At 36.0% G+C, this 16743-nt stretch overlaps 1 protein-coding gene across 1 annotated transcript in view; it reads left to right on the forward strand.

Moving 5' to 3' along the window:
- The window catches only part of LOC127434885 (nuclear receptor-interacting protein 3-like), a 37847-nt gene that overhangs the window by 5897 nt on the left and 15207 nt on the right, over window positions 1-16743 (forward strand). Inside the window, exon 2 of the mRNA XM_051687931.1 lies at window positions 15869-16237. Within this exon, the coding sequence (XP_051543891.1) occupies window positions 15869-16237 (369 nt within the window). The remainder of the gene's footprint in view (window positions 1-15868; window positions 16238-16743) is intronic.

Raw genomic sequence — 16743 nt, forward strand, 5'->3', positions numbered from 1 at the left:
AGAAATAAACTTAGTTTTAACTCTCTTATGCTGTGCTTCATAATGCCATATAGACGTGTGCATGTTGGAGTCATCTTTTTGAATTAAGGCCGTGCATTTCTCATCTCTTTAAAGGGATAGTTCACCCAAAGATAAAAATTCTCTCTGTGATAGGGACCGGAGTGGTCACAAGGAGAATCACACCAGAGAGAAGGAGTGGCATTCCAAAAAGATGTTTAATGCATCAGAGGTGCAAAATGTGCACATAAAACCAAGGTTACATAAAAAAAAAAAAAAAAAAACAACGGTCTATAGTTAGGCCTGTTTCTGGTACTAAGAACAGTACCTACTCCCCTCCCTAAACAATGGAGGCCGGAGTATATTGCGCTCTAGCAGCGCTAGCAACCTTGTTCATGTGCTCAAACACTCGTCATCCATCGTGCCTTCTCTCTAGTGGCGGCTTGCTTAAAATGGAAAATTTTCCGCCTTTTCTAACATACCATTTAGTTTAACATAAAATTAACTCTCACCTCCCTATTCTTAAATATAAAATCTTTGAATAAATACAGAATAATTAGTTAAAATGAGAGTTAAAAAACAAAACCTATAAATAGGACGGATAACACATTTGCACAACAAAACCCCAATCAGTATTGCAAAATGGTGAGTAAAACAATAAATAAGTCCATGGAACACAGTAAAATTCCGTGATGGGAGATTCACCATCACACTCTCATTATTCACTCATCCTCATGCCATCCCAGACATATATGTCTTTCTTTCTTCTGCTGAACACAAATGAAGATTTTTAAAAGAATATTTCAGCTCTGTAGGTCCATACAATGCAAGTGAATGGTGGTCAGAACTTTAAATCTCAAAAGGCATAAAAAGACAACATAAAAGTAATCCATAAGACTCCAGTGTTTAAATCCATATCTTCAGGAGCGGTATGATAGGTGTGGGTGAGAAACAGATCAATATTTAAGTCCTTTTTTTACTATAAATTCTCCTCCCTGCCCAGTAGGTGGCGATATGCACAAGCAATGTGAATTGCCAAAAAACAAAAGAAGAAGAATGTGAAAGTAAAAGTGGAGATTTATAGTAAACAATGACTTAAATATTGATCTGTTTCTCACCCATACCTGTCATATCGCATCTGAAAATATGGATTTAACCACTGGACTCATTTGGATTACTTTTATGCTGCCTTTATCTGCTTTTTGGACCTTCAAAGTTCTGGCCACCATTTACTTGTATTATATGGACCTACAGAACTGAGATATTCTTATAAAAATCTTCATTTGTGTTCAGCAGAATAAAGAAAGTCATTCATGTCTAAAATGGCATGAAGGTGAGTAAATGATGAGAGAATTTTCATTTTTGGGTGAGCTATCCCTTTAAAGAGATGATGTAGGCAGACAGTGGCTGTGTGTGTGTATGTATGAGATTTAGATTGGGACTGCCCTGACACTGTCATAATGCACAATGTCTAGTACACTCGCCAGTCAAATAAATTCACTTGTTATTACATGGCTCTCTGAAATACTTGAATCTGATTTTGAAGCACTCTGCGGACAAATATTTTTGAAAAATAACCACTAAACTGTGTAATTGACTGTTGTCAAGCAACTGATTTCCTAGACAGCTATGCTACAGTAGTTTCATGTCTCTCATTTCACTCCACAGTCTCTTTATTCTCATATAATACATTTATTTAAACTCAGGATCTCAATTAGAATATTTATGTCCTTTTATTTATTTATTTGGTAAGCAGTTGTGTATTTGGTCTAATGGCAGTCTTATGTACATTCAGCCAATTATTATCTCTAATAACAGGGCTTTGCCGATACAATCACAGATCAGTATATATCTCAACTTTTTCTTACAATATTGTAACAATACTTTAGATCCTAGTATGAATATTTTTATTAATCTATTTGTGTATTTATATCATGTCAAACGGCTCATATCTGCTTTTATGAGGTGCGAGAGATTGAAACTGAATCCGCATGATTCACTCTTTCTCTTTCGGACAGGCTGGGTCTCTCTCGAGTATTTCCCGCAGTTGCAATTGTGATCCAATTATGACATCATAATGTATCGAGATATGTTAAATCATGACATACTGTATGTATCGTGATAGGTATCATATCATGAGGCAAAATAAACAGATTGATCTTGCAAAACAGTCGGTGGCAGGAGGTTTGTCTGCTATACTTGGTCTATGTTTAACGAATTCCTGAACTGGAAATTCCGAATGTTAGGGGCATGAAAATTCACCGCATGTTGGTGCATCGGATTTCGGCATTGGGTCTGAATTTGGGTTGCAAGTTCAGGTGATCAGGACCCTTACACAAAGCATTTTCTCCTACTTACCATCGGAACAAGAACAAAATAGCATAATATATTCTGAATAGATAATAAGAGCTTTGTGTCCTGACTTGAACTCCACAGAGGCCTCATTGATCTTTTTGAAGAAGGGTCATCTAGAAGACTGGGGAATTTGGACTTGTTTGTGGGGAAATGGGGCAAATATTTGGGTGTCAAGGGGGCAAACAAACAGCTGTACATCAGGCTTAGGCAAGGGAAAGGGTTAACAGAGGAAGAGCAGCTGGCTGTGCATGTTGTGCTTGTCAGAGGATGTCTGGTGCTGGGGCGGGAGATCAGGAGGGGAGAGCAACCATTAGGCAGGTCACATGATTCTCTGAATGAGAAAGAGGAGCCTGTTGTGCTCTGATAATGAGCTATTAGTCAGTAATCACACAAAAAGAGAGAAGACAGAAAGAGATCTCTTGTGTATCAAAGATAAGTAGTTCAGAATCATGTGACTGTTCACTTCAAGATCTACATTAAAGGAATAGTTCACCTAAAAATGAAAATTCTGTTGTTATTTACTCACCCACATGTCATTCTAAACCTATAAACTGTTGTTGTTTTTTTCCCCATGGAACACAAAAAGAAAAATGTTCACAAATCTTCATGAAGGTCTAAACAAATGCAAGGGCAGTTAATGGTGACCACGTCTGTTAAGCTCCAACAAACACCGTAAGTGTTACACCATAAACCCAACATAAAAACACAGTAAGTGGCCAGTATGACTCAGGCACTATATTTAATGTCTTCTAAAGCCATACAATAGCTTTGTGTGAGGAGTAGATGGAAATTTGGGTCGTAATTTAGTGGTAATCTTCAAACAACTTATATGAAATCTCATTCACGTCCATGTTTTTTTTAATAAAAAAATAGCGCGCTGATGCACAGCACCATGATTGATGTCACTGACTGCAAACATCACACGTTCTCGCATTTGTTGTAGCTAAAGGTGACACACCAATTCGAATTTACGGAATGGAGAATGAGACTTGAGAGTTCAAGCAGAGGGTTAGATTTTCAGTGAATAACCACTGAAATTTCTTAAATATTGTTTGGCTACAAAAGACTTGGAATATAGCTCACGAGTCATATGGACTTCTTTTATATTGTTTTTATGGTGCTTTTTTTCCTTTTTGGAGCTTGACAGATGTTGTCACTGTGAACTGCCTGTATGGAAAAGAGAGGCATGAATATTTAAAAAATATATATAAGGATAAAATAACAGCATATAGGTTTGGAACAGCATGAGTAAATGATGACATTTTTTTATTTTGGGTAAACTATCCCTTTAATGCCATTTTGACTGAACGATGTCAGGTCACTGCTCAATTTAGCACCAAGAATGAATATTTGTAGAGTTAAAATGCTGTAACAGGGACACAGCTGTTGTTATAAGCAACAAGTACTCCACGACCCGTGCTGCAAGCCCTGGACATTCACAATCATTTCACAATTAATAGCCATCGACCCGTATTTACCCACGTCAACAGTACAGTGGTTTACCAAGGACGTGCTGTTCCACTGTAGGTCAAACATGCTGTCTGCTAATAGAATGATCAAATCTGTTGGGTTGGGACAGAGATATTTCTCATTCAGACCAGGGACATCCTTCACCCTCAAACAACCAATAACATGCATCTAATTCACAGAACTAAACAATGAATCATGAATTATTCATGTATGAATGGGCAATTGCTGTGTTCACAAGTTAAAATTGATTTTGAAATAATTCTGCTGGTAGGAATGAGATTTGGAAAGGAGATTTGATTTTATGATCATAATTTGTCCATTGCATAGCTCATTTGAAAATTACAATAAGCAACTGCTTAAAGTAAAGAAGTGATTATAATGTATGGGGATTAATGCATTTACATTAAGTAAGAATGCGAGAAAGAAATTATAATATGCACACAAATAAAGTCTGTCTGCTCTTATAAGCGTATGTTTTATAACTGGATTGATATATTGCTGTGTTTACGTGAAGGTTTAATAAGAGTATTTTCTTAATATGAAAGGTGGCCATCTGTATGTCCTGAGATGCTTTTTTATGATGTCTGTTGTGTCTATATATTCTGATGCACAAGTGACTGGAGTCTTTTCAAATCTACAACTATCAGTACCACACAAGAGCATCCCTCGATCAAGGCAACACGACTCAGTGGTTGTAGCAACAGTCTGCTCTCAGAGGAAAGAGGGCAGAGAGAGAGAGAGAGAGAGAGAGAGAGAGAGAGAGAGAGAGAGAGAGAGAGAGAGAGAGGGAGGGAGGATACTCTCTACTTTACAAATACTAATAATAACCCTAGCCCAAATCTATTTGATACCACTGAGCCACAGTAATTAGTAAGTCAATTATTATTATTTTTAATATACAGTGAATTTTTACCAACTCCCTATTAATACTAATGGTTGTGAAATTAAATGTCCAACAAGCACATATGCATGAGTTTTTCTGGTGTCCACATTCTTTTCGATACATATTTATATGCACATACAGTATGTGTTCAATGGTAAAACTATGAAATCAGATTTAAAACTATATATTCAGAGATACATTTATACATTCAGAATTTATAACTATACACTCAGGATTTATAAATAATATATTCGGATTTACAACTATACATATGCATTTATAACTATATATTCAGTATTTATAACTACAACCCCAATTCCGAAAAAGTTGGGACAGTATGAAAAATGCTAATAAAAACAAAAAGGAGTTATTTGTAAATTATATTCACACTTTGCTATATTGAAAGCACTACAAATAAACATTATATACTGTGAATGTTATTGTTTTTTTGAAAATGTACAGTAATTTCAAATCAGATGATTGCAATATGCTCCATCCAGCAATTTGAGAACAATGTTCTCCAAAGACAAATTGGAAGAATTTAATTTCACCCTCTACAGTGCACAATATAGTTAAAAGATTCAAGGAATCTGGCCCAATCTCAGTGCATAAAGGGCAAGACGAAAACCACTTCTGAATGCTTGTGATATCTGATCCCTCAGACGTCACTATCTTTTTTCTTTTTTTTGTGATTAACATTTTTTATTGATTCATACATTAAACAAAGAAAAGCAAAACATATATACACAGAATCAACATTTAATAAGAGCTTGAAATAAGAGAGGGGGACATCTATAGGGAGAGACTGTAGCAGGTAGTTGAATTTTGGAATACAATTCAATTTAATAACATTAACATTCCCAATCATAGATAAATATAATTAATCCCACCTGCCCACATCGCTCGAAAACCTTTTTAGTAAAGTGTAAAAATTAACTCTAACTAAATCACACAAATTTCCTGGGAATAAAATGCCCAAATACTTAATGCCCAGTTTGGGCCACTGGATGACGGCTGGCAGAAAAGCCGTTACTGGGTAGTAAGCTGTCAGAGCCAAAACTTCGGATTTAGACCAATTAACTCTGTATCCCGAGAAATTAGAAAAGGAATGAATAATTCTGTGGAAGCAAGGCATAGATCTAGTAGGGTCAGAGACGAATAATAAAATATCATCCGCGTAAAGCAGAAGCTTACACCTCCCACCACCACCCCTGGAAAAATCATCCACCTTTCTTATCGCAGCTGCTAATGGTTCCAGGGAAATAATGGGGAAAGAGGGCAACCCTGCCGAGTGCCTCCATCCAGAGTAAAATAATCTGAAATTATTCTATTAGTTTGTACCACCGCTACCGGGTATCTATAAAGTAACTTAATCTAACCAATAAAAGTATTCCCGAACCTGTATATTTCCAAAATCTTAAAAAGATTATCACATTCACCATATCAAATGCCTTTTCGGTGTCAAGTAAGATGGCAGCGACCGGAGTCTGATAGTTCGCCACTAACCACATGATATTGATGAAATGCCTAATGTTATCAGAAGAGCTACGGCCTTCAATAAACACCACCTGATCTGTATGTATAAGAGATGTCATAACATAATCGGTTAGCCAAGAGTTTTAACAATATTTTAATGTCTAGCTGGATCAGGGAAATTGGACGGTAACTCTTACACTCCCTTCGATCTTCGTCCTTTTTAAGAATCAGACTGATCCGGGCTTGTGTCATGGTTGGGATGCTTTCCATTCTTTAAGGACCCCGTATAATCTTCTAGCAAAAGTGGAGCAAATTCTGTAGAATAAGATCTAAAAAACTCAAAGCCATCTGGCCCCAGAGCCTTGTCTGTAGGCAAGGCCTTAATTACCTTGCCAAGCTCCTCCAAGTTTATCTCAGAATCAAGATAATTTTTTTGCTCAGTCATCAGTTTAGGGAGATCTAACGGTTCCACAAAGTTTCTAATATATTCATCAGTAGATGAAGACGTGGAACTATAGAGATCAAGACTTCTTTTAAAAGCATTATTAATATCAGTGGCTGAGGTAAATATTTCACCACCCGCAGATTTCACTGAGGAAATGGTAAAAAAAATACTCTCTCTGCTTTATATATCTAGACAAAAGCTTCCCTGCTTTGTCGACTGACTCAATGTATGACTGTCTTGTCCTGAATAGCCAAAACTCCACCTTCCGCAACAAAATAGTATTATATCTATATTTCAATCGGGTCAATTCTCTGAAGCCATCAGACGACATTTGGTAATTCAGCTCTGCTTCGGCACATTTAATATTTCCTTCCAACTCCACGAGTTCTCGTGCTTTGGATTTTTTGGTGAATGAGGCATACTGTATGATCCGGCCCGTCAGAACCGCCTTAAGTGCCTCCCAAGCCACGCCCACAGAGGATACTGAGGACCAGTTGGTCTCTATATAACCACTGATTTCAGTCTTTAACACTGGTTGGAATTCAGGATTTTGCAAAAGTCTGACAAATATACTGGCCGAATAAGCAGAGAATGCGGGTGCTAGACTGGCCTGCCTGCAGTCCTGACCATCTCCAATTGAGAATGTGTGGTGCATTATGAAATGAACAATACAGCAACGAAGACCCCGTACAATTGTGCAGCTGAAGACCTGCATAATGGATGAATGGACAACTCCACTTTTTAAACTTAACTAAACTTGTGTCTTCAGTGCCTAAATGCTTAATAAGTGTTATTAGACGAAATGGTGATGTTTCGCAGTGGTAAACACTCGACTGTCCCAACTTTTTTGGAGTGTGTTGCAATCATCTGATTTGAAATTACTGTACATTTAAAAAAAAAAAAAAACACACAAGGTAAAACATCATATAATGTTTAGTTGTAGTGCTTTCAATATAGCAAAGGGTGAATATAATTTACAAATCACTCATTTTTGTTTTATTAGCATTTTTCATACTGTGCCAACTTTTTCATAATTGGGGTTGTATATATTCAGATTTATAATGATATATTCAGGTTTTTAAAAAATATGTTTGGATTTACAACTATATATTCAAATGTATAACTTATTAAAATGTTCATGCCTCACACGTAAATGTTAAACGTGAGTTTTTTTTTGTTTTTTTTTTTAAGTATGAAATTCAATATGGCTTCAAAATTCACATTTGAAGTATGACTGTGTATAATTTATGTTGTAGAACGAAACGTCTACATATTGTCAAGTAATGTTTACCACAGACCTTATTTTTACTTATAAGTAAAAAGAAAAACCCATTATAAAAACCCATAGAAAAATCCAGAGGGAACCCAAGGCAAATTCTCTTCCAGGTTTTTGGACTACAACTTGAACAGCTCTATTGTAAAGTAGTTTTACGGTAAATAGCTGTTATATGCATAAGCATTTTGGGAAAATATATATAAAAACTCCTAGTTACATCCAGGCAGAACTAGTGACGTTTTGAGCCATATGTTTTAAAACCCAAAGTATAATAGAGCTGTGACATACTGTTAATGTCCATGCTGTTGATGTTGACATAAAAACAATCTTAGATCAAATCCTGCCATCCTGCAGCCTTTAAAAAAGTAAAATTTACTTTAAAATATTGTGGGATCTACAATTATTTATTCTGATTTATAACTGTATAGGATTTACAACTATATATTAGAATTTATGACTATAAATTCAGATTTAAAATGATATATTCTAGATTTACAACTACAGTATATATATATATATTTGAATTTACAACTACCTAGCCAGATTAATAAATATACTGTATATTCAAGACTGATATAATTATATTATATTGAACAAAGAGCTAAAGATAGTTGTCACAGGTAGGCTCTTTATAATGCTCTTCTTTCAGCCCCCTTGTGTCAGTACATCATGCTCAGATGTGAAGTTGAATCATAGAAGCCCTGGGCACCAGACGCACTCGACAGCCTCCATCCATCTACACTTCTTCATTAACCTTCCACTGATTCACAGAGATTCCCCCCCCAATCCCATTGAATATGAATTACCCTGTTTTGTGTATTTACACATGTACACATATGCATGGACACACACCTCATTAATAAGGAGAGTGTTGTAATGATGCTCATCAAAGCCTAATTAACCTGATTATTAGGTGAAGTGTGGTAATGCCCAAAACAGTTGACAAACAAATAGAGTGGATTTCATTGAGTAGCATCACTTCTACTCTAAATCAATTATTTGAACAAAGCAATTCGATTGTTAAAACTTTCTCAACACAAACATGCAGGTTAGGCAAGATTATGGTGAATAGATGTGGAAATGTGTACATCAGGTTCTGATTCTTACAGAGAGCTACAGATTTGATTACACTATGAATTTCAGGAATCAACCCTTCTTTTTGGATAACTCTAGGATCTTTGACATTTGTTTGGCTTATTAACTTTTAAATAAGTAGATGTTCAAGCAACTGTAAATGACTCTGTGTTGAGTGTTTTCTTAACATTTTACAAAGACAAAAAAGAGCAAATTTTTCTCCCAAATTCTCATAACCGTAATGTGTTCAGATCTTTTCTTTCTTTTTTTTGCAATTCCCATAATTCTCCATTATTATGGTGATTATGGTATTATGGTGGTAAAATTACAGTAACACGTTTTATTTATTTTATTTAAATCAGCATAAATTAAAGGCAATTTAAATAATATATCAATTTTTTTTCACATTACAGTAATGATAATTGTAGGGGGAAATGTGCTTAATTGTTATGAAAATAATGTCACAATGCAAAACAAATGACTAGTCTTTAAAATAGCCTTCATTATCTTTAAGTAAAATATAATGTCTTATTTCTTTCTTCTGATTTTGGAGGTAAAATATGACTGGGACATGTTCTTGCAGGTTTTGTGACATTCACTCGTTTAGATTGAACTCTGTGTGCGATGGCTGGTATTGAGACATATACAGGTATACATGTCGGATGTTTTTGTAGGTCAAAGCAACAGGGCTTGCATCATACCAAGCATGCATATCTGCGTTGTGCTTTGGAGGAAGATAATGCATTCAAAATGAGAGTGTTGCTTTCTTATAAACAAACACAGAATCGATAGCCAGTCAATAATATATAATCATGCCATTACATGATGTACAATAATACATTGAGTCCAAAATAATCTCTCTCTATCTCCCACCCCTTCTCATTGTCATTCTGTGTTATCATTCAATGCAGGTATAATTGGCAGAGGATCAATACCATGCCCTTCTGAAACCAGCCCATTGCAGAGCACAGAGCAATATGGCTGAATGATAACAGCGCAAGTAAAAATACTGACAGTGGCATTTACCTTTCACTCTCTCTGTTTACCCCCACCCACGCTGTGTACCTATACCCGTCTTAGCAGAAAGTCAAACAGAACTCGAACTGTGACGGCTGTGAAAGTGGTGCCAAGCTGTACAAGAGCAATGCATTCATTTTCAGTCAATGGGTAGTTGACATGAAATCATTTTGGAAGTTGACATGACCTGCGGTGTGACATGCTATATATACTCCATGTAAAACCATTTTAAACAGCATTTTGCTTTAAAAAAACAAAAACAAAATTATGCATATATGACCTAATATTTTTGAGAGTATATGGAATTTTTAAAATGAGAAGAGATGGCCAAAATGTGTTTAAAATGTCAAAAAAACTAAAAAGAAATGGTCATCAGTGGAAAAGAAATTAATAATAATAATATTAAAAAAAAAAAGACCATGGATATGCATCAACCACTCCAATATACAACAAACAATTATAAAAATCCTATTACCTGCCTTTTGAGCTATAACTGCAGAAAAGAGAATCAAATATGATCTGTAGCAGTGTCAAAAGTCAAGTCACAGCTAGATGTCTTTTCAAATCTATAATGAACTCATTTTCTAAGCGAGTGTCAACAGAAATGCAAGGGCTCTTGTGAAGTTCATCTCATTATGCCTGGGTAAAATGAGCTTCTTGCTGGCATCTCAGCCTTTGACCTGTGTCAGTACAATTTAATGGAGCTCAGAATGATGGGAGATATCACACTGGGTCTGATCATAGTATTGGATGGTATTCTACAGAGTGAACCCCAATGAATAAGAAAACATAGTGCTGCAACCTGTGACTTTTTATGTGATATAGATGAGAAACCAGCACAGACAAAAATCTATAGATTTGTTTGCTTTGAATACACACTCACTACAAAATGAACTGTTACTACATGCTGTGAATATGTGCTCAAAGGAAGTCAAACCAGTATAGAAATCTGAGAGGCAAATTCACTACACAGAGTTGCCACTTTTGTGCAAAAACCTGCGTAAGGTTCAGTATAGATTGCACTTTCACAAAGCTCAGTGCTATTTGCCTGTTGCAATGTTATTACTATACTGAAAAAAATGATTCTGTGGTGAAGTAAATATAGCAACAACAACAACAACAACAAAAAATACATACTACAATACATACTACATTGAATAATTTAGTTTAAGGGTGAACTTGAAAATATTAAGTAAATTCTTCATTTGTACTCAATTCAAATGAAAAAAATGAACACTCAAGCTTATAAGTAAATATTATTTATGATTGTTTGTTGTCTTTACAATGCATCATCATAAAGAAGAAAGCCTTGTCATATTTATTTGCTAATTTGAGTAAATTTCACAGGTAAATGAAATAAGTACATTTTACTTAACTTTTCGAAGCTGGCACCGGGCTTGAATAATTAATGAGCTTGCATGGTTTCACTGTTTGCAAGTTGATTTACACCGTTTTTATTGTTGATTTCATTGTTATGTTTGGTAACTTCTTATCTTATGAAGTCTGAAGTTCATTTTCTACTCAAAATGACCCTTTCATGATCCAAAAATTGTTGATTAATTGTTACCGTCATGGTGTTTTGTGCACCAAGTGTTGAAGTCTGTGTGCGCAGATCAGAATCTTGTTTCTTCTGCATTAAAGCAATAAAGGTAATTTTTTCTTATAATATTGACTCCATAGAATGCATTAAACATCGCTGTGGAAGGCGTGTGAGTGTGGGTCATGTGGTACATGACTAAGTACGTTAAAAATGCATTGAAACGCTAGTACAATTGTAAAAGCATGGCTTAATGCAGTGCTACGTTGTACAAACGTAAAATGTACAAACAAAGAGTGAGTGCATTTTACTTGAAACAAGGTATTGCAAAGTAAACTTTTACTTGAAAAAAATGGATTGTTAAATTTCAGCAATTTCAGCGTGGTAAATTTGCTCATTGCATTTCCTAGGTTTTTTTAAGTAAGCCCCAGTCCAAATCTTTTTCAGTGTACGCTTGAAAAGTAGCCAGGTGTTCATTTGCGTTGATTTTCTATTGATTATGGCAGCAGTAATTCACCAAATGATGAGTGTACAAACAGGACATTTATCCAGGTGTGCGGTGTAGACAAGCACGTCTTCGGCGTTTTAAAGTGTTGATTTAGGTGCCTGGATCACACTGGAGGAGTGATGCTGTAAAGTCCCAGTAAAGTGCTCCAGAACGTGGTAGTTTGCTCCATCCTCCATAACTGAGCATTTAGAACCAATCTGAAAGATCGAGAATTGCACAGTGCAAATTGCGTTGAGCAGAATTTGTGGGTTTGTTTGCGCCGCTACCTGATTTGCATTCACTTTAGTCGATCAAGCTCTAAAACAAAGGCTGATAGCACATGCAAATGTCTGTATCAAATTCATTCTTAGTGAATCCCTCCCAGAGTATCTGACCACATTATTGGACCTTGTATTTTTCAGAATGAATCAGAAAACAGATTGCTGCACCTCTGTGACTCTCTATTCAGTGTAAGATGAGAAACCGACACAGATAAAAATCTATTGATTTACAAGTCTTGATCACACGTTCATTTGAAAAATGAACTGCAACTACAGGTACAAAACTCTCAATATGATTAGATCAAAGATAAGATGTGGCACTGAGCTGTCGGCTGCATAAACAATGCCGTTTTTTCCATCAATATACAAAATTATATTATAAAAATGCTATAACACACCCTCTAATCCACAGCTGTGGATCGATAGCGCTGTTGCATAGCTGGAAGAAATTCCTTGTAATAACGTTTTGGTGAGATGACACAGGCTCAGGATGAGTAATCTGAGAGTCTGTCTGATTTGAAGTCCATGTCTTTGGGATAAACCTGACTTGAGTCGTGCTACAACAGTCTCTGGACAACCTTTCTGGTTCTGCATTAAGTATATGTTTTGAGTTGAACAACCAATGAACAACAAGCTTCATATAGCAGATGAAAGAGATGGAAGGAAAGGAAAGATATGACCTTTCAGATCTAGTTTTCGCTGTGTATTTTCAGCTCCCCCTTTGAGAATATTTAAAAGGTACCTCCAAGTGGTCCTGATAACTGCATTACTGGAGTGGTGGAGACAGTTTAAAAGCAGGTAGAATGCTGTCTGGTCTTTTCCATGTCACCCTGCTGAGGAAATGAGAGCTGTTCTCTAACTAAATAATAAAGAAGAGAGTAACACAGAAAACTGCATGCTGGTTTGTGTGTGTATTGATGTCCAGAATGGACACAGAGACCATACAGACTACCTTCTGTATCTAATCTGAGCAAAACTGGACATACAGCCAATCATAAACAACAACCTGCAGTATTCTAAATGATACTGTGGCATCTAGCTACATGTAAGAGTACACCAAAGCAAAATTGTTCAAATCAAGAGATCAAGAAACAGGAAATTACAGCGATAGTATAGTTTTCCATATCAAGTACATCAGGTCCCCAAAAAAGCTCAGCTAAAATTTTCTTTAAAATCAGTATGCATAGTGTTATACTGGTATTTTTAAAACATATGTGGGTCTCAGGGACCATTAAAGGGATAGTTCACCCCAAAATTATTTACTTACCCTCATGCCATCCCAGATGTGTGGCTTTCTTTCTTCTGCTGAACATAAACAAAGATTTTTAGAAGAATATTTTTAGCTCTGTAGGTCCATACAATGCAAGCGAATGGTGACCAGAACTTAAAAGATCCAAAAAGCACATAAAGGCAGCATAAAAGTAATCCATAAGACAATATTTACGTCCTTTTTTTACTATTAATCTCCATTTCCACTTTTCTTCTTTTGTTTTTGTCGATTCACATTCTTCGTGCATCACCACCTACGGACAGGGAGGACAATTTATAGTAAAGAAGGACTTAAATATTGATCTGTTTCTCACCCTCACCTATCATACTGCTTCAGAAGATATAGATTTAACCACCGGACTCTACTTTTATGCTTCCTTTCTGTGCTTTTTGGATGCGTTCTTTTGCTAAAAAAGAAGGCGCAATGCAACAAATATAAAAAGTTGACATTCTTTTTAACCTGACACTATCTAAGGCCTAAGGCCACATCCACAGTATACTGTAAAAATGTCAGTAATTTTAATGGTAAAAGACTGTAAAAGTTCTACAGTAAAAAAACGTTAATTGGTTAATGGGTAGTTACCTTAAAATATATGGTAAAACATGATAATATATTTAAAAAGACAATACATGTAATTTTACGGTAAAATGTTGTAAAAGTGACCTTTATTTGATGTAAAAAGTATGATTTTACTATATAATTAATGGTAAAAATGTATATTATTATAGTACAAGAGAGTACATTTACTTTTTATGGTAAATTATTGTTAAAATTACGGTAAAAGAAACAATAATCGGGCGTTCCCAGAATTCCCTGCGTGACCCATCACATTTCATTAGATTTTATGGGAAAAGTTATGTTTCTTCTTATCTTTAATATCACTTATCTACATTGGGGCGTTCTGTGTTATATTTGATGTAGTTTAGTTTATATTTATTACATTATTTTAATTTATTACATTATTTATCACATGTGTTACCCTGATAGTGTTTAGTGTTTGTGTGAGTGACACTGAGCACTGTCTTTACATGTTTATTGATCATTGCTCTTGGAAAGGCCATTACTGATGAACTTCATGTCACCGTGTGTCTTTCTGTAATTACTACGGTGATTAACAATACATTATAAAGTAAAAAGCAGATTTTTACAGTTTCACAAGGTTAAAGTATTAAGTTTATATAATTTAATAATATAAACGGTAATGCACCATAAAATATCCAGGGATCAAAATTGCATCCCATAAAGCCTGAAACGGGGTTACTGTATTTTTTACTTTGAGTCTCTGGCAGCCACAGCTGCCAGTTTTTTACTGTAAATTTAACTGTTTTCAGTTACCTATCGTTTTCCAAAGTATGCGGTTAATGGGAGCAGTTTCGGTGAAAAATTGTGTTCTGGTGTGAATGAGAGGTGTAAACAAAGCAAAATTAATGTGTTTTCAAATAAAAAACATATTAGTGTGGACATGGCCTTATGGGTCGTTCACACCCGATGTGTTTTTATGTCCATCTGCGCTGTTTTTCAACTGTATTTCTATGTTTTTTTCCCAGCATCTCACACAGTATCGCTGCGTTTTTAGACAGCATTTCAAGTTAAATAGAACTTTTAAAAACGCGTCTCGAAACACCGGCATTCTGTTATATTCGTTGTGTTGTGTCCAGCTTTTTTCAGCATAAAAACACGTTTGCCTGAACAGCCCCTAAAAATGCAATGCTCCAGTGCAAGACACTGAAAAAACAGTGAGAGATGGCACAACGGTCAAAGGCATCTGTCTAGTGCATGTTTACACATTTTTTTTTTTTAAATCAGTGCAGACATCCACAAAAATATGTTCAGTGTGAACCGCCCCTAAGGAGATTTGGTTTACAGCAATTTGTTAAAATTACACATTCAATTTGAAAGTTGACAGAGAGCGAATCCACAGTCAATTATGATTATGAACTGGAAAAATAAATATCCTTTCACTTTCTTATATCATACTTCATCACAATGTAAATTGTTGCACATTGTTGTCACATGACCTCATTACTTTGCATGCTTCATTTTGCGAGTAGCTTACAGTAACATCTCAAAAATACAATCCCGGTTATTTCACATTTGTAATCCAATTTTGTCAAAACATAGATGACTGGTATTACTTACAGTTAATTCGTCACACTGTAAATGGAAGGTCAAGTTGAGCGTATTGCAGGACATTTTTAGTATTCCATGCATACAAAAAATTGCATACTGTTCACAGTATAATAGTATAGGAATGACTTTGTGTTGCTGACATCACTTCCTCTCCCTGTGTGCCTCTACAGCAGCCCCATAGCATTGTACAACGACGCCTTTTGGAGGTCAACATTCCACGTCTGCGCAGAGAAGCCCGGGACGCCCCCATTCATGTTTGCTCACCCCTGGCAGACAGCAAAGAGGGTGGAGAGCCAGAGGAGAAGAGTGAGAGTACGGTTGATGACTCCACGGAGGAAAGGGAGTCTCCAGAGGACAGCGAAAAGAGCCTCAGGTCTGATGAGGATGAGGATGAAGAAGATGGGGACAGCAGTGATGCTGGAGGAAAGACAGAGCCAAAACAGAAGGGAGGAAGAGATAAAATGGAAGTGGAGAGGAAGAAAGGCCTTAAAGAAGGCGAGAGAGCATCCAACCTCTCAGCTATAGTGGTCCAATGTAAGGTAATGTTACAAAACACATGATGGTATGGACATTCTCACGTACAGTGGTGCCAAAAAGTATTTGGATACTTAAATGTATGGATGTCCATATACTTTTTGGGGCCACTGTGTGAGCTCATCTGTTTCCTGTCTTTTTCATCTGTCTGTGCCCACAATAGAAGTGATAACAGCTTGCTGTAATGACAAAACACGAGCTCTGGCTCCCTGTGACTTATGGCTTTATTTTCCTCGCAGCCGATTGTTCTGGTTGGTTGGGTTTGAGAGCTTTTTAGAGGGCCAGTATGTGTCTACAAAGCCCAAATCTGTGATACAACGTTTTGCCAAGTTTACAATAGAGATGATGTAACTGGAGGCCAAGTGAGTCAGCATCTGACATAAAACCTTTCTAATTTTCAGAGCCTCAAAAACTCAAAAGATCTTTAATAACGAGCCAAAACACAACATATTATGATTAGTAGATCTTGAAATATTCCTCAAAGAGTGTACATGGACAGACGATGCACAAA

This window comes from Myxocyprinus asiaticus, chromosome 45, assembly GCF_019703515.2.
Source record: "Myxocyprinus asiaticus isolate MX2 ecotype Aquarium Trade chromosome 45, UBuf_Myxa_2, whole genome shotgun sequence".
In the NCBI taxonomy this organism is placed as follows: domain Eukaryota; kingdom Metazoa; phylum Chordata; class Actinopteri; order Cypriniformes; family Catostomidae; genus Myxocyprinus; species Myxocyprinus asiaticus.